This window comes from Salarias fasciatus, chromosome 6 (genome assembly GCF_902148845.1).
Source record: "Salarias fasciatus chromosome 6, fSalaFa1.1, whole genome shotgun sequence".
Taxonomy (NCBI): domain Eukaryota; kingdom Metazoa; phylum Chordata; class Actinopteri; order Blenniiformes; family Blenniidae; genus Salarias; species Salarias fasciatus.
In genome coordinates this window covers 13,598,211-13,625,711 of record NC_043750.1, presented here as the reverse complement: position 1 = coordinate 13,625,711, position 27,501 = coordinate 13,598,211, and the positions used below count along the sequence as shown (strand labels likewise).

Sequence of the window (27,501 nt, the reverse complement as noted above, 5' to 3'; positions counted from 1 at the left end):
AGGCTTTTTCCAGGATGTTGTTTTCATAAAAATGAAAAAATAAAAATAAAAAAAAGTGCCATGACATCAGAGCAGAGTTGAAATATTGAAACCTCATGAGTATTTCAAGAAGTCCGGGTAAATCTGTGTTTTTTGAGATATTCTTTATTTGTGTTCACTTATTGTGTGTAATTAAATATGATTAATTTAAAGACACAAGAGTTCCCTGGAGATTATGTGAGGAAGAGTTTACATCAACTGCAGCTGCCACAGAATTTAAACGCTAAACTAGAGAGTAAAGTCTGAGGCAGCTGCAAACAAAAGCTATTTGATATCAGGAAAAAGACCTGCTAAATGTTTCATACTCTGTTGTAATGCTCATCCCACAAATGCGTGTATAATAGAATGTGGTATTTTGAAAACATCTACCAAACAAATGTTCAGAACAGCTGCTTCACTGCTGCATGAATCAGCACAAAGTGACACTCACAGGCTCTTGATATTGACTCCATCAAACATTTGAATCATGAGCCAGAAGTTTTCCGTATGAGTGGAAAGAAACAGTAATCGCTCAGTAAGAGTCGGACATATCTCAACGCTATCGCCGACGTTCTTTGTCCCACTGGCTCCGTGTTGTACTTTCAGTTCCTGACGTGAGCCCAAAACGGTGTTTGGCTAACCAGTGTGACAGATAATGAGCGTGATGACAGCCTATTATTAGTGTTTGTGTGATGCCGACGTGACGGCAGGCACAGTAACAGGGAGAGACCCTCGGCCTCCTGCCCTCCCCCTCACCTCCCCCTCCCCCTCCGAGGTCTGACCTGCTGTGAACTGAGCCAAGGTCTGTCTGGTCAGGCAGTAACCAGCCTGCTTCACTTGATTCCGATGGCTTCCACTTCTCCTCATGCTGCATCCAAACTGATGACGCTCATAAAAGACACGATTAAACCATCATGCTCAACAGGGACTTCATATTTTGCAGCGTTGCTTTGGGAAAGCATCATTAACTCCCAGTCGGGACATTTTTCACCTTCAAATTAGGAGGAAAAAAAAAAAAAAAAAAACAATGAATAGAAAAAAGTGCTTGGTGCACACTGTGCAAGTGAAAGTAGTGCAAGTTGTATGACCATTGTCAAACAGTGCTGCTAGTTAGTCCTATACAGGGTGCTTCTTTTTGTTTCTTAACACAAATAAGAGAATAAATATTATCACAGAATTTACTGAAAGTGTGTAGTCAGTAATTTACAGAAATCCACAGAGAAAATGGTCACATTGAGATCATCTTTAAGGTAGAATCTATATTTTTTGGTCAGTTTGTGACTGTATCATATGAAAAAAGGCCCTAACAGGTGTTTAACTACCCATCATACTGGAATTTCTGGATACATGCAGAGACTTGAGGCTGCTTGGATAAAAAGAAAAACAAAAGACATAATTTTACATGCTATCCATCTTCTGTAACGCTTTATCCTGTGCAGTTCGCTGGAGCCAATCCCAGCTGTGTGAGAGAGCAGGATACACTCTGGAGAGGTTGTCAGTCGGTCACAGGACAAACACACACACTCTCACCTACAGGGGCAATTTAGGGTCACCAATCAACCTCACATGCATGTGTGGTCTGTGGAAGGAAACCAGAGTAACTGAAAAGAAACCCAGACACACACATGGGGTAGAACATGCAAACTCCACACAGAAAGGCTCCAGCTGGTATTTGAACCCAGACCTTCTAACACAGCAACACAGAAAATGTGACAAAGTTTCCTCTGAGAATTACACACTTTGACACGTGTTCCTGAGAAAATAAGAAGGCAAACCAGCACCTAGAATACTTGTAAAGCAATAATGTCACTATTCTATTTCCTCAAATGTCTCAATAAGTCCCATTTTTCCCTTAGTGCAGACACTTTTGGTTATATAATTCCCTCCCAAAGCTGGAACACATGTTTCAGAGAGTGGACTGGTGCTTTCATTTTACATTAGTCTGGTAAAGATCTAGAGTGTATCAGCGTTATCACCGACTCCTTAAAGTTCTTCTGCTGTTGTCACAAAGTGTTTGGCTAACCTGTACGATGGAGAACTGCCACAATGGCAACTATTAATAGTGAGTGTAACGGTGCGTGCGTGCAGACGCCGCTCCTGGCAGAGTTGGCACCGGGTTCAGCTCTGAATGACACCCGGGACAAATTTAGTTTTGCACTAACAAGAATTTTAATTCTGGTCACAAACCCTTCGGCATCAGTTCAGTGAATCTAAAGACGAGCGTTAGGCTCAGTTGTGTGATTGGAATGGATTGGAGTCACAGCTTTTAAAGATAAGTTAACTTGTGCTCACTTAAAATCATCAACAGTTTGAATATGTGAGAGCCATGATCACACACTTTAAAAACGTAGACAAGAAAAACATAAAAACGCGATGTAAAGAAAAACACACACAACTGAAAACAATAAAAACAAAACAAAAAAAATTCTGGAAATAAATATAAAGATGAGAAGCTGGGAAAGGTTCATCCGTCAAAGAAATCTGCGAGGGGATCTAATCAAAGCTGGGCTGGTCGATGTCAGGGGGCAGAGTGCACCTGGTCAGGTTTGACAGGTACAGGGCCGTCGCCATGGGAACAACGCCGGCCGCCACTCTCAGGATGGTCAGCAGCCTCTCGGCAGCGGCCGTCACACCGTCTGGTGTCTGCAGGAGGAAAACGACGCTTTCTGTTCACAGTTCAACTTCAGCCTTGTTATTAAAGCGTCTCCCTTCCAGACCAAGAACAAACATCTGCACAAACATCTGGACGCAAACAAGCATGAAAGGTAAAGGAAAAGGAGACGTAACAACTTATTCCTGCATCAAACTTTGTCTGCAACACCCAGCAGTGCACAGAAATGACTTTTAATGTAATTAAACATTTGCTTAATTGATTTAACGCTCACATAAAAGAGAAAATGATTGGATGCGTGAGTGAAAGTGAATAATTTACTTAGCTTTTCAATTTTCAGGGCACTGTGTGTGTGTGTTTCTGCAAAGTGCCCCATTCCTCACATTCATTGATCAGTGACTGACACTAACCTGATCCTCAGCGAACAGCAGGGGGCAGTGCAGCGAGGCGGCCAGCTTTCTGACAGCCTCCAGGCGCTCCACAGGAACTGAAGCCTGTCGAGCTACAAGAGGCAGAGACACTAAAGGTCAGGAGGTCAGAGGACGAGAACTGACCTGAAATCCAATACATTCAAATGCATCGGGGTAATAATGAGACTTTAAGTTACAGCTGAACAAGGCTGTGAGGTGGATTAAAAACACTGGTGCAGTTTAGGTTTAGAAGTTTAAAATGCCCTCGTACCGTTTGTGACCATGAAGCAGGCTTTTCCGAGGAAATAACCAGGATCCAAATATTTCAGGGAAGCTTCTGCAGACTGGAAACTATGATGAAAGCAAACGATACACGTCAAAAAATGAAACTGTTCACGAACTGTTCAGGAAGAGCTGTTGAAATCAACTTACACTGCAGAAAAGCTTGCAGAGGAGTATTCTAAATTAGCTCTGGTATTAAGACAAGACAGCAATAATAACAATCACAATAATATTCATATAGAACTTTTTTGAACTCAACTCACTTTTTATTATAATAATTTGGCTCATAACTTTCACAATAAATTCGAAAATAAAAAAGGCGTTTTTCTTCTTTCAAAATAAAAACTGTGATTTCACAAAATTTCGTGGGAAAACGGCGTTCCCTGACCACAAAACATTCATTCACCTGAGCTCTGAGGTGAGGTTGATGATGAACACCACCAGGTCGACCCTCGGGCGGCTCTCCTCGTTCTCCACGGGCAGAGGAAGAGTCTTCGCTAGTCTCCTGGTGCACAGAGGGTTTGGAGTCAGGTTTCAATACAGGAGGACAGTGGAGAACGTTTGCAAACAGGAAGTGATGGAGTCAGAAGATTAATGTGTGGATGTAACATTTAAAACACTGCACAGTGTATTTTCACACATAATCGTGAAACTCTCAGGAAGACAATGTTCTGTACTGAAATGAGATTTTACATGATCACAAAAATGATGCTTTAAAGCATCACTGCTGCAGTGGCTGAACACCCACGTCATTAAAAACACAGGAGAAGTTAAGCTGCACTTGCTCAAGAACAGATGGTGTTTCCAGTCGTGATTTTAAGGGCGATTTCACCGTAACAGACGGCTGACTGCAGCAGTCCCCGGGACGATACGAGCACCACTCACACATTCACGATGATGTTGGCCTCCTCCACCAGAGCGTCCGCTAAACTCTGCTGAAACTGCTCCTCGCTCTCCACCAGCTGCAGGAAGAAACCAGTCAGCACAAAACCAAACGATCACACCTCATACTGTCCTGCCCTGCCAGGAAAATACTGAAAGAAGAAAAAATCCAATATGTTTAAATGTGCACTGGACTTAGCGCACTAATCAATTAATTGGATTACTGGTACTTCTTTTATGCTTGACATAAGAGAGCTAATTTATTATTGCTAGAAATCAGTGTTATAGAGAAGTTTGGAATTTTTATAGTTAGACTACTAATACAAACATGATCATGATGACATGAATTGAGAAAGTATTAAGGAAATTAAAATGAGTAAATAGGCTGTATGCAATATGACTGCTTTGCTGTCATCTTGGAGGTTTCACCTTTATGTTTAACCGTCTTCACTGAGCTGAAATATTACATTCTGGTTTACTATTACCAGACCAGAGGCTGCACTCTCGCCTCAAAGCAAAAAGGTCCAGGCTCAAATACTAGCCTGGGGCTTTCCTGTGTGGAGTTTGCGTGCATGTGCGTGTGTTTTTCCCAGTCCAAAAGCATGCATGTGAGGTTAGTTGGTGACCATAAAATGCCCCTAGTTGTGAAAGTGAGTGTTGTCCAGGGTCTGATCCTGACCTCACCCAAATCGAAGGTCAATGAATGGATGGATGATCAAACCAAACCCGCAAAGAAAGACAAGAACTTTATTAATATGGAGCAGGAATTGCAGCTCAAAGTTTCCTCATGATTAATAGTGATTTCTACTGAGTGTAAGTGACTTTCTGGTGCAGTACTCCTCACTAATATCACATTTATATGTGGCCCCTCGACGAAATTGGTGTAGAGACCGAGAACCTCAATGAATGAGGATAGGTTTCCTGCATTTCATTTTTTTTTCCATGAGATTCAGGAATGTTTCTACCAGAATTGGGGTAGCAGCTGATTTACTTGTCACTAAACCGATTCTAAACATCTGTTAAATCTTTAATGTGACGGTTTGAATCAAACCGTGTTGTTTTATCTCAGGTTAAAATCCCTTCATGTGATCTCTGGTGCTGACAGACGATAAAACTACACGGAGCTGCTCCACACGACAACAGACGCTCTCAAGAAACAGACTCACCAAGATAGTCGCTGAGTTCAGATCGGGGAGTTTAGAAAAAGGCTTCAGCAGCGACATAATTACCAACCCAAGCTTCAAAAAAATCGCCTTGGTGTTAAAGTTTTAGTAAACAAACCCGCAGTGGCTCATTTCTATATCCCGCGCTTCTCCTTCCTCCACCGTGCGTCTGACGTCATGACGCTGTCATTTCTTTGACGGGTGTTTGCTGCCACCTACAGGCGGCTGTTGGTATAACAACTTCTCAAAAAATGTGAATAAACACTAGTCAGACAAATCATTTTCTATTGGTGAAAAAACTTTTATTCCAGCTCCTCAAAAAGCTCAGTCAGCACTTAGACTGTCGGATATGAGTCATAGTCGTCTTCTATAGCTGCCATTCATATATAAAAATGGTGGCTGTTATTGCACATCCAATTTACTAATGAACCACCTCTAGTTATAGAAGCTGGCAGTTTTCATTATGGAGGGTTAGGTTTCTCTATTTTTAGGATTAGATCTAAATTTTACTATTTGATAGAGTTTACAGCTAAAGTTGGCTCAGGTCACCCTGAACTATTTTCTAGTTAGGGGTCACTGAATCCACAAGCCTAAAATAAGATTAGTCATTATTAGCTTGTCTCTTCACAGGAGTAAAGGAGTATCTGCATCTGATACTTAACTATGACTTTGGTTTTCAAAAGAAAATAATGAATCTACATGGAAATGCATTTCGTTTTTGTGAAAGCAATGTCTGGCTTACTGCTATGAGAAAAGATTGTTCCTCACTACAAACTCCGAGTCAAGAAAGAAATGGAATAGATGTTGAAAGAAAAGTTTAACGCATTGTGTTTCAATGGAAGCAGAAAATTTTATTCACATACTGGTGGCACAGCAAAGAAGACCCCCTGCACACACACACCTGCAGACTGCATCACAGCAAAGTATCCATTTGTATTTATCCTCACCATTTAGGGACCATCAGGAATCAAGTGGAAGTATTCAGACTACTTCTTTCTGGGGGGGGGGGGGGGGGGGGGGGGGGGGGGGGGGGGGGGGGGGGGGGGGGGGGGGGGGGAATAAGTGTGTTTATTCAATGCACAAGCTCATCATAGCATTGTGAAGGATGTAACAGATTTATAAAATCAGATTGTTTTGTAGGCAGCAAAAAAAAAGAAGAAAAAAGCACACATTCAATGACACCTTAGGTCTTTCACAGCCCATTTGAAGCATTACGGCAATGAGACCAACCCACACATTCCTAAGACAGGAGAAACATGAACATTAAAGGGTTAAACTAATTGTAAAAAAACAGAACAGCACTTTTACTGAACAAAAAGAAGTACAACTGTTGTTTTCACTTCCTCTTCTGTCACCTTTTTGGAAAAAAACTTACATGTCAATGAGATAAATGACTGTACTGTTTTTAGCCTCACTGAGTCCTGCGTGTTTCTTTGACCACCACCACTGAAGCTCTCACACACACACACACACACACACACACACACACACACACACACACACACACACACACACACACACACACACCACACACACACACACACACACACACACACACACACACACACACACACACACACACACACACACACACACACACACACACACACACACACACACACAATCTGAACAATATATCCAAATCTTAGACTTTAGAGGCCTCCATCCCTCCATCCCTCCCTCCCTCCCCTCCCGTCTTGTTCATATCTCCCCGGACTCTCGCTCCTCGGAGCTGGAGCGTCTGTCCCGCTCCAGTGACAGCGATCGCTCTCGCTCGCGGCCTCTGGCCATGTCCGGAGAGTTGGACCGCTCCCTGTCGTCCCACTCTGCTCTGTCGTTGCGAATCCCCTCTGCGGCCCCCTCTCGCCACCTCTCCTGGGACGGCGACGGCTCCCGGTCGCGGGTGTGAGACGATCTTTCTCTGGAGGACCTGAGGAAAAACAACCGGCCACAAATTAACGACATTACAGAGGAAAATGAGTTAACGATATCATCCCTGACATTTACTGAGAATCGACAGAACAAATTAAAAATTCTCTGAGAGATGAAGTAATTATATCAACTGTTGTGGATTACTCTGTCATTTACGTGAGACGTTATTCTACTTGATTCAAATAATCAAAGTTATTTAACCTAACGTGATATATATAGTGATATTATGCTGTGTTTCAAAGCAAACAGCTGAGATGATTGGTTGCATAATGCGATCTGTATTTAGAGCAGAGGGATTAAGTGAGGAGGGTGCTCCGTCACGCTTAATGAGGCGTCACACTAATTCCAGGGCTTCATTAAAATCCACACCTCTTCCTTTTGTGCCTGTGGGAGTGAGAGCGCGAACGATGTCTGTCCTTGTGTCGATGTTTCCTCTCTCTGTCCCGGTCCCGATCGTTTCCTTCTTCTCTGGAGCGAGAGGAGCGGTGGCGTCTGGAGCGGTGGGAGGACGAACTGCCTCCGTCCCTTCATCAAAGAAAAAACAAAAAAAAAAAAAAAAAAAAGAAAGAAAGAAAGAAGAAAAATTATGCTGGGTGCTACAGATTCTCGCTTTTTAATTCAAATTATAAAGTGGATAAAATTCGAAATACCTGTAACGGTCTCCACTTCTAGATCTTGACCTAAAACACACAAAAACATTCAGTTTCCAGAGGATTCAAAGTGTTCAGCTTGTTTTCTCTGATCGGTCCTGACCTCCTCCGCTCCCGTTCCCGCTCTCTCTCCCATTCTCTCTCGCGTTCTCGCTCTCGTTCCCGCTCGCGTTCACGTTCTCGCTCCCGCTCCAGCTCCCACTGTCGCTCTCTCTCGTCTTCTCTTTCGCGTTCCTCTCGTCTCTTCATTCGCATTCTTTCTTGTTTCTCTACAACAGCTTTCTGCACAGAAACACAAAAAAACAAGTCTTAAACACAACATCCTGTTCCTGCTCACTACATTTCTTTGACTGCATTTGCTGTGGAGTTGATATCAACTCGGGTTCCATGTTGAGTATTTGCGTGACCTCACCCGGAGTTTTTCAAGCTTCTCACGGATTTCAATGAAACCGAGGTGCAGCTTGCCCCCGAAGTGGTCGGCCAGACGACGGTCGTTGTCGTGGAGACCCAGGTAGGCCGAGCACACCTCACACACTCGCAGTTTTTGTTGCTGAAAGCTGGAGGCGGGCATCGAGTTCCTGTAAACATCCTGAAGGAACAAGAAAGTATAAGAGTCCAATAGTTTGGAGACATTTTGACAAGAATTATGAACAGATTGAGGGGAATCCTTGGTCTCCAATATAACGCTTATCGAGAGTGTAAAACCTTCTTCTGGTTTCTGCAAGTGAAAGTTGTGAGAGGAAAGTCTGGGATGATTTTCTGACCTCAGCTTCCTTCTTTAAAGCCCGGGTCTTCTCCACCTTTTCCAGGATCTGCTGGGCCTCGTCGACATTCCCCTCGCCTCCCAGCTGCTCGGCCCGGGCCAGCAGCTTCCCGATCTCTTCATTCAGCTCATGAACACGCTCAGCCTTTTGTAAACACAAAAGAAAATGTAAAAAAAAAAAACATTGAGATCTAAGCTCAAACAAATGACATTCAGTACAAGGAGAAGACACTTGAAATTGTCCCAGGATGTAAATCACTTTCTGTAATAATTAAGAGGCATTCCTGACAACCTGAAGCTGATCTCACTGCCAGCAATGAGTTTGTCACCTTTGCGGCCACCTCAGCGCTGATCTCATCTTGTGTCTCGGCGAGTCTCTTCTTGGCCAGCTCGGTTCTGCGGTCACAATCAGCAATGAAGGACTGAAGGTGTTCAGCCGCCTGTTCGATTAAAAGAATCAGAGACACGTTGGATCCATCTCTTGAGATTACTCACAGACACGATCAATCTGTACCCGCTATGAAATGTGTATGACACGAACCCGACACCAGTCAGATCTTTATAACAGCCACTTCTATATCATCTTTAAATTCAAACCCAGATGTCAAATGTTTTCTAGTCACAAAAAAGCAGCGGCACTTCCAGTTAACTTTGACATGTTCATAAACTCCTCTGTGTCGCTACAAAATAACTCTGCAAAGACCATTGTTACACACAGTAAAATTGAAGACTGAGTCACGATTGTTGGTGAAAGTCAGGTTGCATTTCAGTACAATTAACACATGAGAGCAAAAATAGAGGTGTGACTAAAAAACAAACAAGAGAAAAAAAAGTGTTGTGTTGGTGTTGCCACATGTACTGATAACTTTTAAAACAATGCACACAGAACACAACATTTTATAAGAAGTAATTAGAGGAAATTATTTAACCTCTCAGTATGATGCTTGCATGTTGAGCAAAGTGACACTGTTCATGTTAAAGTGTAAACCAACTGTTTGGCTACAAATAACTTATTGTGTTCTAGTTTTAATCACAAGCTCTTTGAGCGCTTCTTTAAATATATATTTAATAGAAAGTATTATTCTTTTGAAATAATAATGCATCTGTGTGTGTTTGTGCAACTCACATCAAGCTCAAAGAAGTACTCCTGCTCCTTCGATGCAATCTCATAATCTGCTCGGAGGGCCAAGTCGTGAACCTTTATACACTCTCCCAGGTCCATTCTCTGCACGGATCAAAACCACAGTGATGACGACAATCGTGGAGAACGTTATCTGGATCAGTTAAGCTAGTTTTCTAAAACCGGAAAACTGTTCCAACTAGACAAAAGAAAAGGTTTAAAAAAAAGGTTAAAATGCCATCCAGAAGTAGCAGACTTTTAACATAAGACATGTGACAACCGTGGCGCAGCAGTACTTCTGCACTGCTACACAGTGAAATGCGAATCACTGGACGTGACGGCTGAATTGATCGGTGCTTAGAAGTTGAAGCGAAACAATGGCTATGACAGAATGAAAGATTAATAATGTCATGAATTTCCTTCTCAGAGAATTTAAATCTACATCAAACGTACAATACTGACACGGTGTCTCTTTTACAGTCAAATGAAAAGGTCCAGGGTACAGAAAATAAAGAGGAAAAGTTAAAAATCTTAAAAGAAAATGGTCATGTTTCTATACGTTAGTGTATGACAAACTATAATGGACATCTCATGGCTGCAAAACTCTCAAAATGTAAAGGTTTCTCAGCGTTTTGATTCTGAGTATCAGTTCCCAAAAATGTGCTATTCATTTTCAGACAGCTAAATGTTCTCCAACTTATCGATCATTTACTCATTAACTTGTCATCATCTCGCGAAGAGATGTCTCACAGTATATCACAGCATCGGCTACCAGTGGCCAATGACGGAACAGTAAGCCAGAAAATGCAGCATTGCATTAATATACCAAGATATGGGAAGTTGTGCTTTCTGTGCTATGAAACGTATAGTATTGTTCAGGTCGTTGCAAATGATGGAGTTCTGTATATCTTAATCCTCTGATGTCAATCTCATATCAAAACTCTGTATTTAACTGAATTTTTATAAGCTGAATATCATTTATAAAGGTATAAAGATAAAAAATTAGGCAAGAACGGCAAACATGGAAGCCTTGGTTCGACATCACATCTCCTTTTTCATTTAAAATCAAACTACAAGAAGGAGAGTCCAAAGCTCTCTCTGAATGTGCACTTAAATACGATACTCACAGTGCCTGACAAAATGTCATGAGGACATGAATCCAATAGATGGCTTTTGCAGACTCGCTCATCTGTGAATTTAATTCTCTGCCGCATGGTGTCACCTTTAAAAGAAAAAGAAGAAATGTCAATGTGCATGAGCAGGATATATTAAACTTAAGAAGACAAGTAATACATTACTGTGGTGATAAATCATACATCAGTCATCCTAAACCTTACTGGCTCTAATGTTGCATATATATTACTGAATTGTTGACTGGCCACAAGGACAGGGTGTAAACGCCGTTGACAATTTCTGTAATATTCAAAAATCTCAAATGTTTTCATTTCTGACAACTATCACCTGCAAGGCTATGAGGCAGGTGTTTAAACTACAACCACTGAATGCTGTATATCTGAAAGAGGGAGAGGATTTTTGAACAATGTCTGGTTTAAAAGTAGTTGGCCTTTATGGAAATTAAAGTATTACGTCTTGTTTCTGAAGCTCAACATAGGATTTGCATAATGGCTTATGATTTTTCACAAGTTCCAACTGAGGATGAGTTTCAGGTCCTGAAACTCAAAAGTCAACTCAGCTTCAGGACAAGTCCTGAAACCAAATTCAAATTATACAGTTGAACTGAGAAACACTAATTTGCAGCTAGTTTGTGTATAATGCAGGAACTACATCATACAGCACTTCCCAGAATGCTTTGTGTTACTGAAAAAACAGTTTGAAAGTGTGTTCTGAGGGGATGTACAAAGAGCTGCTATAAGATAAATAAGGTGTTTCATTTTTAATTGAATGTTGAATAAAATGGCTAAGAAATATGCCACTGCAGCAGCTTTTCAGATATTTAGCTTGGCCAAAACATACAAGGTGGTCAACTCAAAAAGGAAAATACCAACACACAGTAAAACATCTGGAATCTGAACTGAAAGCACATTTTATTGACTCTGAAAATGAAAAATGTTAAAGGATCACTTCAGGTTGTGCAAATGTACTTAGTGGGAACGCCAATGATTATGTACACACATACTCACACTTTCCTACAACTTTATGGAACACTATTAATGAAAACAATATTCCAAGAATAGTTACGTACTTGAACACAGCTTTATAGAAACACTTGATTCTTTCATCAACAAGTTTAATTATAATTTTGAATCATAATTTTCTGTGTTCTTGATAGAATACAGCCATACTGATTCCTGCAAAACTGAAACTATAAAGACCAGTATAGTATGTGCTGAAACCACTAACTCTCCGAACAATGAGTTCATATGTAAATTTCACATTTGCGTTTTTTATGTTTAACGATGGGCAGCTGATTGTAATGTGTGCATGTGTAGAACAAATATTTAGGTCTAAATATAGTAATTGATCACTATAGTTGTGCTAGGATATTTTCACTGCTATACTGCCAGTCCATGTGCCCCATGAATGAAGGGGAAAACCAAAGTTAGCTGCATGGGTAAAGTACAAGCGCTGACAAGACACAGGACAACAACGGACGAATGGAACACACGGAAATAAGACAAATACCAATTACTATTTTCACTAAGGTGTGTGTGCCTAACGACCTAGTTTATGAACTGAGCCAAATACAACAGGTAGCCGCCGGTTAGCCGTCCTCATGCTAGCTAGCCTGCTTTGAAGCATGCCTCCTTGTCAATGCCTGACAGGCTGGTTAGCTTGATGGCTAATGCTAGCACCAAGCACACTGTCCTCTCTCCGTTCCGTCCTCCTGTCGGTGTCGGACCGTGCGACCCACACTCACCGTCTCTGCCGGTGCCCATGAGCTGGTCCAGCATCGCTCTCATCTGCGCCTGGGCCGACATGTTTGTCCGCAGCTAACGTCGTTCTGAGCGGCGCTCCTCCTCACACATGCAGCCTCCTCCGCCGCAGGCCTCTTCGGCTCCTCTAAAGCACCGCCGCGGACAACTTTTCCACACCTGGAGGGGGGAAAAGCCCGAGTTGGCTGGAGTCAGTGACCGGGTCGTGTGTGGCGTTAGCTCGGCTTGCCGCTGATGGCAGCTCTCTGTAACATAGACTACGCGGGAGTTTGTGGCGGTGGGAGGCTGGTTCGGGTCGACTGGTTGAGCAAGTGCAACGTCTGTTTTAAAACTACCGGAGTCCGCCGGTCGGGTCGCGTGTCGAGTTCAGACAGCGGTGACTCCGTGTTTAATTAACTATCTCTATCTGGACACAAACAAGTCGCCACTTTTGCCGTTACATATCAGCTAAATGTATTTCTAGCCAGTCAGCTAGAAGTTGTCAAGTTTGTTGAACGTCCTCTCTTCCGTCTTCCTTGTTTCCCCGTTCGCGCGCGTCCCCGTCGAGCGCGCTCTGGTCACTCCGCCCCGAGCCAGTGCTGCAGTCGGTGTCGCGCGCTCGTTTGCAGATGTTACAGCTTATTGAAAAAATGTCAATAAAATATTTTTATCTTCAATACCCTTGAAAACGTATTCATGTTTTGTTGTTGTTGTTTAGTACATTAAAAAAATGACGGAAATCTTTTTATAAATGAATATATATTACATGTGAAAAGAAGAGAAAAATTGTACCTGATTATGATAATCAAGAAAATCTAGGTAGCATATTGAGTTATGGTAAATTTGTGTCAATATAAAGTTTAAGTAATAATAGCTTAACTTTATTGATTTCTCACACACACTATACATGATGAAAATGTCTATGTTTACAAAACACACATTTAATATAAAAAATGACTAGAATTTCAACATAAATCGTATTGTAATGATACCTTCTTATGTAAAATATGGGTAAATGTACAAAAATGTCTTGTATATCTGTTGTAATGTGCTGTGCATGTTGGTCAAAACCAACATGCACACTGACAGCACACTGGTTTGATAGAAATGAGGTTGCAGGTTCATCATTTTCTGTGAAGCTTCTTTGATACTGCATCAACAAAATCTCAAATTGGGTGTAATTTGCTACTTTTATTTTAAGAATTTTTTTTTTTTTTTAATAATTGTTTTCTTTGACATTTTTGCTACTTACTTCGTGGTTTTGGGGGCCAGATTGGAACCTCCTGCAGGCCAGTTTTGGCCCACGGGCCTTATGTCCAACACCACTTGGTTAAATAAAAGAATATGAGTGACTTCACTACCATGTGCAACTTTTTATAAATATATTTATTTGAACAGGGATGTGTTGTGACAGAGAACTAGTGAGTAGTTAGATTCCACAGATAAATACATTAAAATGATGCTGTGGATGTGTATTAAAGCCTGTGAAACTTCTTCCGGTTCCACCCAGAAAAGAAAAAAAAAATTGTCTTTACTGGAAAAAATGGCGACCAGTCTACTGCGGCTCCCGCTGCGGCTTTCCTCCAGAAACACGGGGATACTGACCCGTAACACCGCTTCAAAGACAGTCAACATATCCCGGAGCACTCAGAGCAGGACTGCGGTGTCCACGGCGTCCGGAGCTATCCTCCCGAAGCCGGATAAAGTGAGTTTATTTCCACCTCAGTTATGAAAAAAGAAATATGAGTGGCAGAGTGGGCGGGACTGAGCTGTAAACTGACAGCACTTCGGACCAATAGGAATGCAGGAAACCGCGTCGATTCGGCCGTTCAGCCAATGAGCACGTGTTTACACATCTGTAAAGGCGCTTCGCGGAAGTAATTGGCCCTAATTTTATGGATTGTTATCCAGGGTGTCGGCAAGTCGGTACAAAAGTACAATTATAGATTTTCTTCCAGAGATCTTTTATATGTTGAGTCATCACCCAGTAACCCTACATCTCAGCGGTGGTAGTTGTAATGATAGAAGGTGACTTTAGGAGCGCGAGGAATGGGGATTAAATTTGACCTTTAATGGAAGACGTATTTAAACAGTTCGGACGGCACTTGCTGTTTGTGCATTTCTTTGTATTTTCTTCTAAAGTGCTGAAAAAACTAGAATATTGGCAAGTATAAGTGTGCAAATTATTATTGTAGTGTTTCATTTAATAGCATTGGCACAACAGTATTTGGCCTTTTTGACAAAACATCTATTTCAAGTTAGTGCATCTGGTTATATCTGCATCTCAAGATTTAGTGTCGAAAACATGTTAAATATTTTCACTTTGTACAAAGAATAAAAGTAGAGGATCATATTCAGTCTGGTGCTAAGATGCATTATCACATTTCAAAGTGGCATTAAACTGAACATGATTGCACAGATATGCACTTTTTCTAGTAACAACAGAAATTAATTTTAAGTTTTGAAATATAAAAGAATGTAGTGTAGCAACAGCTTGATGTTACATTTTTCTCTGCATCCATTCATTTTCTTTCCCTCGAACTCGGGTCGTGGTTTGCATCATAAAGAGCAAGGAAACCTGGACATCTCTGCCCTATGCAGATACCCCCTGCTCTTCTGGAAGGACCTCAAAATGCTCCCAAACCAAACCAGAGATATAATCTCTCCAGCGAGACCAGGGGCGACCTCAGAGCTGCCTCCCAGTCAGACATGCCTGATAATCCTCAGCGAGGTGACCAGGGGGCATCCTAATCAGACGAACCACCCCGACTGGCTCCGGTCAGTGTAGAGAAGTAGCAGCTTGACCTTGAGTCTCTTAGATGGCTGAACTCCACACTCTGTCCCCGAGAGTGATGACTACCACCCTGTGGAGAGGACTCATTTTGACTGCTTGTGTCCGAGATTTCATTATTTTGGTCATGACTCAAAGTTCATTGCCATCGGTGACAGTAGGGATATAGACCTGCCAGCAAAAAGAGAGCTTTGCTTTACAGCTTAATATTTAGTTTAACTATATTTTAGCTCTTAAAAGCATTAAATCCCTCACAGTAAATGCAAACTTATGTCGACATTTAATCTTTCATTTGCTTAGGAAATACTTCTGAGTCAGAACAAAGGCCACGGTGTAGCTAAAAATTCAGATGATTTATGTTAGATTTGTTTCTGATCATTGTTATTGTATATGTAGCATTTTTGTGTCCTTATGAAAGCTAGAAAGAGAAACTAATCCATCAGGCAAAATTTAATGTCACTTGGTGACAAGGAAGCATTAGCACAGGTTGAACTGAGCTCGAATTCTGCCAATATTTATAACTTATAAAATCACACAATGTCTGCTTAGTGTGACAAAACTTGTAATTTCATTATAGTCATCAGTTCAACAATCCGCCAGCACCGAAATGGAGAAACACTGTTGTGGATTGTATTTGAAGTGAAATTGAGTTTGTAAAGCCTGACAAAACTTTAATTTCCTCAATTTGTTACATAATTACTTCTGTTGATTGTCACTCAGTGAGACAGGTGCCTCAGTTTGCCCGCTGGCTCGTCTCACCGTAACTGCACTTAAAATTTACCAGAATAACTACCGACCTCTCCCTCCTCTTTAGCTGCAAGGATATTTGTCTGTCTCTTCTTTTCTGGCTCAAGACCTGCTGTGTCTCATTTAATTAAACTCATCAACTGATGTAGGCATATGTGCTGATGTGGCAATTGATCTCCGTGGTCTTTTCAATTTATTTCCTTGGCATCGGGGAGGCCAAGCAGGATCAGTAGTAAGAAACATCAATGTTGTTAGTTCATCTTTTTTCTTCTCTTCAAAGTACTTTAAATTGATGCTTTAAATTATGGCACACATTTCATTTTCAATCTGAAAAAAAACTTTGAAGGTGTAATATAAAACTTAAGCAAATGTTTTGTTTTTTCTGATTCGATTTTCTGACAATAAATCTCAACTTTTGATATGGAAAACCTATTTTGAATCCAGCTATGTCAGAACTGCAAGAGATAATCCTGTATTCACTCATGATTGTACTCATTGTTTTAGCTCTGGTGAAAACATTTTCCCATCTCAAGAAATACAGACCGTAACAGCTCACTGCGGTTCAAGGATCTTAATTTCACCAATTTTTTTGATGTCACGTTATTTTGCAGACGCCGTTTGGTCTCATCCGCATGACAGTAGTGGTGGTGCCTTTCCTTTATGTGGGAACTCTTATCAGCAAGAACTTCGCTGCCCTCTTGGAGGAGCATGACATCTTTGTCCCTGAGGATGATGACGATGACGACTGAGCTGAAGTAAGAAAATAGAGGGCGAGGTCAGGGTTTGCATTAGCCGTGCCCTGTTTAAAGTTTACTGTTGCTTCACCCTTATCCTGTGCATAAGGCGTGCCATGTTAAAGGGAACACCACACCATAAGGAAACTGATGATTTTTTTTGTTCCTCTCGTTCTCAGGGTGCTTTGCATCGTTGACTGAAAGCCATCCAGTCAGCACAGGGAAGATGGGATGGATGGAGAACTTTGGCTTCCAAATAAATCACTCTACCTCCATCGATCTCCTCCCTCTGTGCTCTGATATTTATGCTGTTTTTATGAAAATGATTTATCAGAAATCCTATATCATGTGAGGCTAACAAACTACAAGTTATGCCTTCACTCTTGTTTGCATGTTTGTCAAGAAATAAACATATCAAGTGGAAACCATTTACTGTGTTTTATTCTTAATAGTTGTTATATATCTTATTCTGACTCTTTCAGGACACTCTCAGCCTGCGAAACCCCTCTCTTTGTACATGTTTCATCTTGGTTTGGCGTGAAGATTTCTCATGGTTTCAGGTCTGCCTGGATCCCTCCTGAAGTGCAGCGTTTGCCAGTCGCAGGTGTTCATTGAGCGAGCCCATCTCCAACTGGCCCCGGCCCCTCGTGTTGCTCAGTTCCACGTAGGCCTCCTTATAACGCTCGTATGCTGCTTCTTTCTCCTGAAGTAAAGACAAACATGGCGGGATTATCAAAATTAGGCAGATATGGGTTAAAAAAACACAGTTTGGAGGACTGTATATGATCATTTGATGCAGTGGTAATATAAATCATACCTTGGTGAGAGACTGCACTTCATCTTGCAGACAGCTGATCTCTTTCTTCAGATACTGCACCTCGTTTTCTTTTGCCCTAAGTAACGTCTGAAAGGAATGAAATGTGAATCACTATCAAAGCCCAACAAAATATTTTAGTGGAAAATAAAAGGTAAAAAAATGACACACCTAAATTCATCATGAAAAATGTGATTTCAACAAGACAATAAGGAAAAATTGTCTGTTATAAAATTCTAAATCCTTTTGACTTTATTGCTGATATTTCGCTAGATCATTAAAACAAATAGTGTAATATTTTAAAGTCTTGAAAGTGATAAATAAGAAGCAGCCAATTATTTTATCAGCTTAATCATTTAATTGTAATTTTCGTGTCTAAATTAAGAATTTAGTTTTTTCACTCAACAAAGCACGAGATGCTTATAGACAAACATACATTCTAACTCAGCCACTAGGGGGCAGTGTGAGCTCTATCAGGATGAATTGAGGCACAAACAGACTATCTGAACTCTAAAAATGAGTCTGTGATGGTTTAACTGTAGGGAGTCATTACTGGGGGATATAGGAGTAAATATTAGGACAACATGGGGTCTATTTAGCTAAAATGGGATCAGAATATCACACCAAATACATCAAACGTTGCTCTCCAGCTCTGTGTGATGACAGTAATGTCTAAATGTGTCCTTCAAGCATCAGTTGTTTCAGAGGGGTAAATAATGCTGAGCTGGGAATTATTTACTTTCAGTACCTCCACTTCTGATGCAGCGCGCTCTTTGTTGCCAACGGATACCACATCTGACCTCTGACCCGTGATGAAATAGCGCATCCGACTGATCTCTTCTGCCAGTTTGACCTTGAGCTCCTGAAAAACAAATTTTTAGCTCCCATTACGTCAGGGCAAAGTGTTGCAAATTTTTAAAAAAAATAGCTGCAGACACAGAGGCGGCTGCACACACGTGACACAGTCAGTACACCCGAGGAAAGGAAATAAAAATGTGCATTAATAGGCATGTAACCCATTAGCTGTGAGTTATTGTGGTGATGTGTTTTAGCTGCTTCCTTCCAGGGTCGCCACAACAGATCATGTGACCCGCATGTTTGATTTGGCACATGCTTCATGCCGGATTCCCATTCTGAGCTGTTGGGGGTTGAGGATCTCGCACATGAGGCCACAGCAGTTGTCCATCAGCCGTGCGAATCAAACCAAGGCATTTAAAGTGATAAGTTTAATTTCTTAATGTTCTGAAGAAAACTATTTTGCTTTCCGTAGCATGAATATTTCAGATTTATTCAAAGAATCCATCTCTACAGACCTGGTTTTCTCTCCGAAGCTGCTCCAGCTCTCTGTCCTTGCGGCTGAGCTCGGCGTCTCGAGTCCTGGTGCTGTGCTCGGTCCGGCTCAGCTCCAGGCACTTCTGAGAGTAACGATCCGACAGCACATCTAACTCGCTGTGTAAGACGTCCGCCTGGGGCCTGACGCGAACAAACACACGAGTTGTGCTGTAGAAGTTAATGCAGCATCATGCGAGAGGCCGCAGCGGAGAGCAGAACATCCAGAGCCTGCAGCCAGAGCTTCTGGGAAGGAGTCTGGGTTATCAGAGTGATAGCACAGGGGCAAAAATAAACCTACATGTGTCCCCTGTATGATGAATCCACGTGTGCTTCTCCACCAGCTAACCTCCTGCTCTTCTCCAGCTCCTCTCTGTGAGCTGCTCTCAGCGCCTCCATCGCTTTGACAAACGGTTGTTTGAGGGGTTAGCAACACAAACACATCAGAGAACTATACAATAAGACATGAGTAAACTGACAGTAATCATCATTAAAGATGGACAAAGAGCATAAATATAAACACTCTAACTTCTGCATGAGAGGCAAAGAGACATCGAATTGTTCAAATGTGTCGCTCATCAGTTATCTTTGATTAAGGCTGATTTCTGATTTTCAAAGATAAATAATATCTGTGGTGTCCACATGGTGGTGTAGTGGTTCGAGCTCTCATTTCACAGAAAGAATACCCTGGCTGTGATTCTGGTCTTGGGGCTATTCTGTGCATGCATACGTTTTCTCCCATGATCCAAAAACATGAGTTTGAAGACGAATCTGATTGGAAATTTACTCATCGGTTTGACGTGTGTGTGAAGATGAATGGATGGAATGCAATCAAGGCTTGAGTCAAACTGAAATCTTCTTTCTCCCGGCCTACCTCTGGCAGCAGCCTGACTCTCCTCCAGCAGCATCCTGTTCTTCTCCTCCTCCAGCTCCTTCAGCTCTTTGGCATGCTTCTCTTGTAGCTCCTGCAGTGCTTTCATGTGGGCAGCTTCCATGGCTTCCAGTTTGGCCCTGCAGGGGGCCCCTGGTCCACATGGGCTCTCCACATCGATCCCCATGGCTGCACGCTCCCTTTTGATGCTCTCCACCTGCTCGCGGAGAGAAACAGCCTGAAAGAGATGGACGAATTATCAGTATGTTATTTACTTCCTCTGACTGGAATCTTTACACATGACCTTTTGAACTTTATGAATTGTCTGAGTTAATTTGCCGTCTTACCTCCCTCTGAAGAGCTTCTGCTGTATTAGTTTGAATATTTTGGGCAACATCTGTACGTGGAGGGGTTTCCTTTGAGCCTGATATGTCAGCTTGTGAGGCGGCGGCAGACTGTACCGCCTCTTCAGGGATTGAGTTATAAGTCTGGGGACTGACGGGAGGCTCTGATACCTGCTGGGTGCTTGACTGCCGGGCCTGTGCGCCAATGAGCGTCTGTGCACTCATGTCCCTGAAAGACATCGTCTCAAATTCGACCCACTTCCGGCTGACCTCGGAGTCCATGGTATCAATAACGGGGACGGGCACACTCCCCTTTTTCAGCTCCATGGAGTCCCACCTGCTGCCCATCTCACTGAAGGGGACGCCCTCCTCAAACCACTTGTTCCGCTCCTCCAGCCGCTTGGCTTGCTCGCGGTCCCAGCCCTCCCCTTCCTCCCTCTGACTGGCCGGAGACACGTCTGCGCTCGCGCCTCCGTCTACCGAGTGGCGGTCGGCCTGATGGGAGTCTGCAGCTGTGGCGTTGGCGGCGGTGGAAGTGGCAGGTTCATAGCCAGAGTCGTCGCAGGTGAACCGAGCAGGGGGTTGGCATGACGACGCAGGCCGGGAGAGGGGCTTCTCTTTCTCGCTGCCGGTGTCCGATTGGCTGAGAGCAGAATGAATGAAACACGGGAGGATAGGGTTACCCATATGAAGACAGAAGAGCAAGGGGGGGTCGCTGCTGCTGGACCACCCAATCACATCGTCTGCATTTCTTTACATGAACGTTCAGGCCTGGCCAACACGTCATTTCAGAGTCACATTTTAGTATTTTCTGCAGGAACAACACTATAAACAGATATCGTTAACCATGTAATATGTTTATCAATAATTTTCAATATATCCGATTTTTCACATGATTGATGATTGCTGCACAGAAGCTTTCACACCTCCAAAAGACTTTATAAGTCACCCTTTATTTAAATCCTGCATGTAATAATGTTGAAATTAAGTGTTTTTCTCATTGAGTTTCAGCCCAATCACACTGGATTTGCCACAAAATGAAAAAGCTTGCAATGACCCGACTTGTATGTCACTTTTGTGTGTGAATTAATGTGCAAATATTAATTAATGTATGATAGAGTTTTTTCAAACATTACTTTTACATTGTAAAAGGGCAATATTAAATCTGCTTGTTCATCATTGGTGCTTTTTAGAAAATCTTCTTATTTATGAATAAAATAATTATATCTGGTTTGAATATAAATAAACCTAAAAAACTCTCTGCTATATGTAACCATTTTATAAAAATATTATCTTTGTATGAGTGCGATTGCACTTACGACAACCTGTACTTCAAATTCCATCCCTTTTAAAGCCACCAAATGTATTCTCACTTTTGCTGAGGTTATTCAACAGCTACAGTTACTTCATACTTCAGAATTTCAACTTTTAGAAATTCAACACGCAGTCACATTTCCTAAAGTTGTAATTTGATGTGAAACAAACACCCCACCAGGAAATACACTTCCTAAAGTAGTCATTGGAGTAACAACAATAATCCAATAATTCAATTCATAATAATAATGTCATCATCTACATGTGCAACTGCAGAAAATACTATTTCATTTGAACCACATAACCAAAGAAACACCTTCACTGACTGTTCTTCCTCTTTGTTTTTTAAAATTGTCTTTCTAAATCCCGTAAACACTCCACTCTTTAAGTCAGACTCACTGCGTGTTGTTTTGGATCGCCTGCTTTAGTAACTTCACCCAGTTCCGACGAATTCTAGACGTCATCGCAGAGAAAGTGAACACTGCTCTTTTTGTCTAGAAGAGATCAAAAGAAAGACACGCACACACACACACACACACACACACCCAGAGTTAAACAGGAAGCAGCCCAATGCAGGGACAAGGGTCAAGGGTCTCGCTGACCGTCCATCTGTCATCGACACAATGAGCAGAACAGAAGTGCAGTAAATACTTACTTGTAGTTGGAGTCCATAGTTCCTCTCTACGTCACAGTCTGACACATTCACACAGGAGGTCAGCTCGATCTCTCCGTCCAGATCGTCAGACTGCAGCACAACAAGGAAAGCTTAAATTCAGTCAACTCAATTAAGGCAGTGACTCAGGCTAATTACTGTGCTGTATAATTTGCTGATAAAATGTCAAGATAGTAACAGAACTGGATTATTTCCTATGTGGGCAAACAGTGAGGCACTAAATGAAAATGGAGTCATACCTCCTCGGCCTCTGAGTCTCTGTAGTACCTCAGTGAAGTGCCACCGAGAACAAACCAGTGTTTCTTCCACTGCAACACAAAAGACATCAGCAACAAATGAATAGAATAATCAGCGACAAGTTAAGATCTCCAGCATGCCGCCTGCTTCAACTGCCTCAAAAGACGAGTCGTGCTGATGGTTTTTCTACTGCCAGTCACGCTATTTGAGATCGTGGTTACAACAGGAATCAAGTCATAAACTGACAGACAGAATTCTTTTTAAATGCAGCCGGGTAAGATTCTGAAAAACACAGATTTACCTTTCCACTCTCATCCAGTCTGGACATCCAACCCTTTCAGCAGCAACGTCTGTAATTAAAGTGTGAGGAGTATGAAACCTTTCTGCTGTGGTTAGCGTCTCGCTCTTTGATGGTGAAACTGGAGGAAACGGAAACTGCTGGCTGCAGACAAACTGTCTTTACGAGATCATTTCAATGCACGCACAGAGGGGGAGACGTTTCAGAAATGGGAAATGATGCAGAATGATAACATTAAAAAAAGAAGATATGGTGTGTCGTTGTATGTCGACAATCAATGTAAAACAGCAGGAAGTACAAAAAAAAAAAAAGAGGAACTATGATACAAAAAACTTGAAAGAAAGCAGGTGGTTTTGGAGCATGTTAACTCCAAATAAATAAACTAAAATACTCACCATACACAATGTTAATTCCAATATGTGTCGCATGGAGAAGGAGGTGAAAGAGACAAAATGCACAGTGATTTAAAACAGGAAGTCAGAAACGTGTGATCACACACACACAGCTCTCGATACTCAATGAAAATGTGTGAATATCGTGTGAAACTACAAGCTCGTGTGAAAGCAGGAACAGAACAAGATTAACTTTCTTTCCTTGGGTTGACTCTGCAGTTCTAAGCATGACAAAACGGCATACGCACAGCAGGACCCGACAGTAGGGGGTATGAATAACCATGATGTATTAAATGAACATGCTGCCCTAAAAGACATGGTGCTGGGTCATAAATATCTCCCGCAAGCTGCTTCTGCAAAAAGGCTGAGATAAGCAACAGAAGCTACTTTTATATGATTGTGTGAGTGGCCCACTTTCCTCCAAAGGCTCATGGGATTTGCATAAATACAGGGAGTCATGAGCATCCTCACCTGCGTCTGCGGGTGTTCAACAGGAGCTCTCTCCTTCACTCTGGAAGATTTGTGTTTCCCACTCTGGTTGTCTGAAGACTTTGACAGAACAGACACAGTCTTGGTTGGTAATTCGACACTTTTATTTGCAGGGAATATTTCTACAGACCTTCTTCTTACCTGCGTGTGAAGAGATGCTGCAGAATGTCTTCGAGACGACCATCCATTCTCAAAGTCTCTGCATTTTTCTCTCCGGTCTCTTCCTCTTTCTCTGCCTCTCCCTCTCTCATCAGGCTCAAACCTTGAACTGTGAGTGTCAGCTTTGTCTTGATACCTTATCAGAATTGAATGGACAAATGTCTCTTCTTAACATGTTAGACATGCTTGTCTCATCTTGAAGAAAAGAGAGGAATACACTAAGAGAGTTTAAGTGATTCCACTCTGACTTGATACCGTCTGATTACCACCAACCTGGGCGTCCTGACTCTTTGGTCTCTGCAGGGACTGGGACTCTGGTTCCTCCATCTCAGGCCTGAAACCTCTTCCTCTGACTCCAGCTGGATCTTTGGAATATCAGCCAACAATATGTAATCCTCCATGGTCATCCCCATCTTAGATTCAAAATGATAAGACACAAATGACAGGAGAGATCTCTGTGAGGTTTGATCGCAGATGAACCTTGGCTAGTTAGCATGTTTATGCCGACCGGAGGAGGGGGAGGGGGAGCTCAGCTGTTTCAGGGACTCTCCAAACAGTTTTATAGGAGGAAAAATAGCGATCGCAAGGACATCAGATCATACCCTGAAATCTGAAAGTGACAATTTGAAAAAGTCACAGTTCACAGGGACTGTAAATTCTGGGATTTTGGCTGTTTTCAAGTTCTTGCTGTGTCATTAGGAAAGGAATGCATCTAGATGGAAATTAATAATTATTTATACTAGCTCCCATCTGAAGTCAAGTGAGCAGTCATAAGTTAAAGTGGTTCAACCATTTAGGATCTATGTGACACTGGAAAGACACTGGAAAATCCCATTTCAGCGTGATGCATATTGACATTTCTGAAGTTGCTTCAACAAGATGGACACGTTTGCTGAGAATCAGAAACAGTGCAGGTACTTCACAAGTATTATCTCTTTATCAGGACATCTGTTGGTGGGCCATATTAGGTAGCAAGAGAACATTTTCTCTTTAAAGCTGCTGTGTTGTAAACAGAAAAAAAAATCAAATTATACATATTTGAGAGAGCTTGACTTGTACTAAATTGTGATTGTTGGATGACTGGATGAGTGCATCTCCAAGTCTGCAGCTCTTGATGGGTGATAAAAGTAAAGTAACATGTGTTGAGTGAAGGCTGAGCTGTGTGAGCCACGCAGACAAGCTAATGTTGCTACTATGGAGAGAGCAATAACAATAGGCGGGCTACAACTCACACTTTGTATTTGGTGATACACTTACCTCTTCCACTTCAGCTGCACTTTTCTTTGGCTCAGAGATGAGCAGGGCATCCATGCCTCGCCGCATGTTGCTGTTGCTTCTGTCACTGCTGACTTTAGCATTCACTTTGTCAGTTTCTGCCATTGGAACATGTGACAGTGAAGCACCGAGGGGCTGGAAGTCAACACCCCGCCTCGGCGAGGAGGATCCATGTGAGGGTGGGAGGCTGAGTAAAGAGTGAGAAGACCCCTGCCAGGAACCTTGAGAAGGGGTCAGTCTGCTCTCTCTGGACTGGATCTCCCTTTGTGGCGTGTGGCTTTGAGTACTGTAGCCATTCCTAGAGGGGGATACTTCTCTGCTGTTGCGAGTTCGAGTGTTGGCCAAGCTGTTCACAGCTGTTCTGTTTCGTGGCGAGGCTTGGGATCCTTCGCGCGAGTTTTGCTGAATGGCCGAAGAGCCACGGCGAGAGATCGACTCAAGGTTCCTGTAGAGTCTCTCAGAGTCCAGACTGTGCTTGTTTGACATTTGCGATGGACTCCTCGACTCTCGGCTGCACCCCTTCGAAGCATTAATTTCCCCATTCTGTAAAAGTAAAGAGTCTGGGCGCCTGTGAGAAGGCGTCGCTCGAGAGGGCGAGGCAGTGCGAGAAGCAATGGAGCCTCTCCTGTGAGATGGACTGGACCTGCCTGATGTATGGCGAGAGGCGCCGTGCGACAGAAGCTGAGAGGAGCTGTGAGACAAGGAATGCGGCTGATTTCTAGACAGAGAACTCCCTCTCCTTTGTCCCTTGGAAGTGTCGTTCAGCTTGTGGCGGTCTGGGCTCACAGAGCTCTGGCGTGTCGGAGAGTTAGTCTGAGAGTCGGCTCCTCGTCTGAAGTTGGAGTGGTACGTGTATCTCTGTGGAGATTCGCTCCTCCAAGAGTCTTGCATGTACGTTTCTGCACTTCTTCTCTCTGAGGGCAATCCCAGGTTGATATTCCTGTAGGGAACACAGGCTTTGGGCTCAGGGACGTAGTTGCTCGGAAGAGGATGCCCCCTCTCATAGTATCGATACTGCCGCTTGTTGACCTCCTCCATCGGACGCTCACCGTTACCTCTTCTGTCTGGGGAGAAATAGCCGCTCTCTTGTTCCCTGTTTCCTCTGGACTCTGAAAATCATACATTGCTGTTACCCTTCGAACATCTGCTGGTACAAGAGCAAAAACACAAGGACACTTGCACGCTAAGAATGTAGCTTATCTATAACTGAAGACATACAACAAAATATACTGGAGGAAGTGATGACCTGTTCTAGTTTTACACACAAATACTACATGTCATACAAGGTAATCAAATCTGCATCCAAATTTTGCCAAACATGGTGTGTTTCAGCTAACCCTACACAAGACTTCGCAACGGCTTAAGCATTTATTGAACACAGCAAATGGACATTTGCAATTTTATTTTTCTACCATGAAAAAAAAAAAACCCTTCATTTATCGTACAAATCTACAAATATCTTTGGAAATCTCTTTTAGCAATGCATTGCTTACAGCAGGCTTCTTGTGATTAAAACTTTTATGATCCAATAAGTAGCTTCACAGAAGCTTGTCATCTGACACAAATGTTTCCATCCTGTTTGAAGTCATTACCATAATCTTTTCAGCAGAACTGTCATATTTCATGATAATTTGTACAAATACAATAAATTAATTGAGGTAATTTGGGAAACATCTCAGAGATTCTGGTCCTGCTATAATTTCTCATATTTGAGGTCATTCATGATTTTTGTGGAAGAAAAAATTGCTATGTTAGTTGAATGAGGATTAGACCAATTTATGACCAACTTTTACTTAAAAAAAAAAAAACATTTCAAAGGATTCACAGACTTTTGTACTGCCGTATACCTGTCAGACCTGATGTGTGGCGAGACCTGTCTCTGCCCCTCGGTTCATCCATCCAGGAGTTTTCAGTACCACGTGCAGCAGAGGAGTCCAGCCGTGTCATTTCTCCTGGGGCCACACCGTGTCTCTCCAGGCTGAGGGATCTGCCACTTTCTGAACAGTCCTCTGGATGTGGAGAGCTAAAGTAGGAAGGACACAATTGCACAAATGTCAAATGTCTTTTACAGTTCCTTTCTGTCAGTCACATCATTATCATTAACTTAATGTGTGTCCTTGAGTGCCTCGTTCCAATATAGGCCAGTTCCCAGTAAAAAGTGGTTTCTGAAATCAGGCTACAGGATACAGTCACCTGGATTGGATGTCGGCGTCACAGATATTAAGTTCCCACTCAGGACTCAGGCTGTGCACCAGACTCCACTCGAAGGTCCAAGCGCCGCTGGCGTCATCACTGCTGACGCTTGTAGTCGCCTCAGAAAGGGCGCCATT

General features: G+C 42.4%; 4 protein-coding genes across 4 annotated transcripts; 1 reads left to right on the top strand and 3 right to left on the bottom strand.

Moving 5' to 3' along the window:
• Positions 1 to 2,198: 2,198 nt before the first annotated feature.
• Positions 2,199 to 5,500, bottom strand: LOC115390578 (centromere protein M-like). Its single transcript, XM_030094489.1, has 6 exons — positions 5,370 to 5,500; positions 4,207 to 4,283; positions 3,728 to 3,826; positions 3,311 to 3,390; positions 3,040 to 3,131; positions 2,199 to 2,661 (listed from the first exon to the last, which is right to left on the bottom strand). Exons 1-6 carry the CDS (start codon positions 5,424 to 5,426, stop codon positions 2,512 to 2,514), a joined length of 555 nt encoding a protein of 184 aa, XP_029950349.1. The 5' UTR covers positions 5,427 to 5,500; the 3' UTR covers positions 2,199 to 2,511.
• A 1,546-nt stretch (positions 5,501 to 7,046) lies between these two features.
• LOC115390572 (putative RNA-binding protein Luc7-like 2) lies at positions 7,047 to 13,260 on the bottom strand. The gene is made up of 10 exons (XM_030094481.1): positions 12,710 to 13,260; positions 10,959 to 11,053; positions 9,838 to 9,936; positions 9,041 to 9,151; positions 8,713 to 8,856; positions 8,361 to 8,537; positions 8,052 to 8,230; positions 7,949 to 7,978; positions 7,668 to 7,823; positions 7,047 to 7,296 (listed from the first exon to the last, which is right to left on the bottom strand). Exons 1-10 carry the CDS (start codon positions 12,768 to 12,770, stop codon positions 7,068 to 7,070), a joined length of 1,281 nt encoding a protein of 426 aa, XP_029950341.1. The 5' UTR covers positions 12,771 to 13,260; the 3' UTR covers positions 7,047 to 7,067.
• A 978-nt stretch (positions 13,261 to 14,238) lies between these two features.
• LOC115390582 (essential MCU regulator, mitochondrial-like) lies at positions 14,239 to 17,398 on the top strand. The gene is made up of 3 exons (XM_030094493.1): positions 14,239 to 14,409; positions 16,854 to 16,997; positions 17,156 to 17,398. The coding sequence occupies exons 1-2, from the start codon at positions 14,248 to 14,250 to the stop codon at positions 16,989 to 16,991; spliced, it is 300 nt and encodes a 99-aa protein (XP_029950353.1). The 5' UTR covers positions 14,239 to 14,247; the 3' UTR covers positions 16,992 to 16,997; positions 17,156 to 17,398.
• A 20-nt stretch (positions 17,399 to 17,418) lies between these two features.
• On the bottom strand, positions 17,419 to 27,118 carry LOC115390569 (myosin phosphatase Rho-interacting protein-like). The gene is made up of 16 exons (XM_030094477.1): positions 27,028 to 27,118; positions 25,154 to 26,280; positions 24,170 to 24,309; positions 23,879 to 24,032; positions 23,720 to 23,797; positions 22,860 to 22,892; positions 22,561 to 22,629; positions 22,304 to 22,393; positions 22,048 to 22,142; positions 20,338 to 20,977; positions 19,994 to 20,228; positions 19,421 to 19,520; positions 19,104 to 19,263; positions 18,539 to 18,652; positions 17,794 to 17,880; positions 17,419 to 17,679 (listed from the first exon to the last, which is right to left on the bottom strand). The coding sequence occupies exons 1-16, from the start codon at positions 27,116 to 27,118 to the stop codon at positions 17,533 to 17,535; spliced, it is 3,360 nt and encodes a 1,119-aa protein (XP_029950337.1). The 3' UTR covers positions 17,419 to 17,532.
• Positions 27,119 to 27,501: the final 383 nt, after the last annotated feature.

What these genes read in the sequence shown, in the direction of transcription:
- LOC115390582 (XM_030094493.1), top strand. Translation starts at nt 14,248, where the DNA reads ATGGCGACCAGTCTACTGCGGCTCCCGCTGCGGCTTTCCTCCAGAAAC. An exon ending in TCCTCCCGAAGCCGGATAAA is followed by an intron (nt 14,410 to 16,853) that starts GTGAGTTTATTT and finishes GTTATTTTGCAG; the next exon opens with ACGCCGTTTGGTCTCATCCG.
- LOC115390572 (XM_030094481.1), bottom strand. Translation starts at nt 12,770, where the DNA reads ATGTCGGCCCAGGCGCAGATGAGAGCGATGCTGGACCAGCTCATGGGC. An exon ending in CTTTAAAGAAGGAAGCTGAG is followed by an intron (nt 8,538 to 8,712) that starts GTCAGAAAATCA and finishes TTGTTCCTTCAG; the next exon opens with GATGTTTACAGGAACTCGAT. An exon ending in AGAAGTGGAGACCGTTACAG is followed by an intron (nt 7,824 to 7,948) that starts GTATTTCGAATT and finishes TCTTTGATGAAG; the next exon opens with GGACGGAGGCAGTTCGTCCT.
- LOC115390578 (XM_030094489.1), bottom strand. Translation starts at nt 5,426, where the DNA reads ATGTCGCTGCTGAAGCCTTTTTCTAAACTCCCCGATCTGAACTCAGCG. An exon ending in AACCTCACCTCAGAGCTCAG is followed by an intron (nt 3,391 to 3,727) that starts GTGAATGAATGT and finishes CTTTCATCATAG; the next exon opens with TTTCCAGTCTGCAGAAGCTT. An exon ending in TGCTGTTCGCTGAGGATCAG is followed by an intron (nt 2,662 to 3,039) that starts GTTAGTGTCAGT and finishes TTCCTCCTGCAG; the next exon opens with ACACCAGACGGTGTGACGGC.
- LOC115390569 (XM_030094477.1), bottom strand. Translation starts at nt 27,118, where the DNA reads ATGACACGGCTGGACTCCTCTGCTGCACGTGGTACTGAAAACTCCTGG. An exon ending in CAGCATCTCTTCACACGCAG is followed by an intron (nt 23,798 to 23,878) that starts GTAAGAAGAAGG and finishes GTTCTGTCAAAG; the next exon opens with TCTTCAGACAACCAGAGTGG. An exon ending in GCGATCCAAAACAACACGCA is followed by an intron (nt 20,978 to 22,047) that starts GTGAGTCTGACT and finishes TTCTGCTCTCAG; the next exon opens with CCAATCGGACACCGGCAGCG.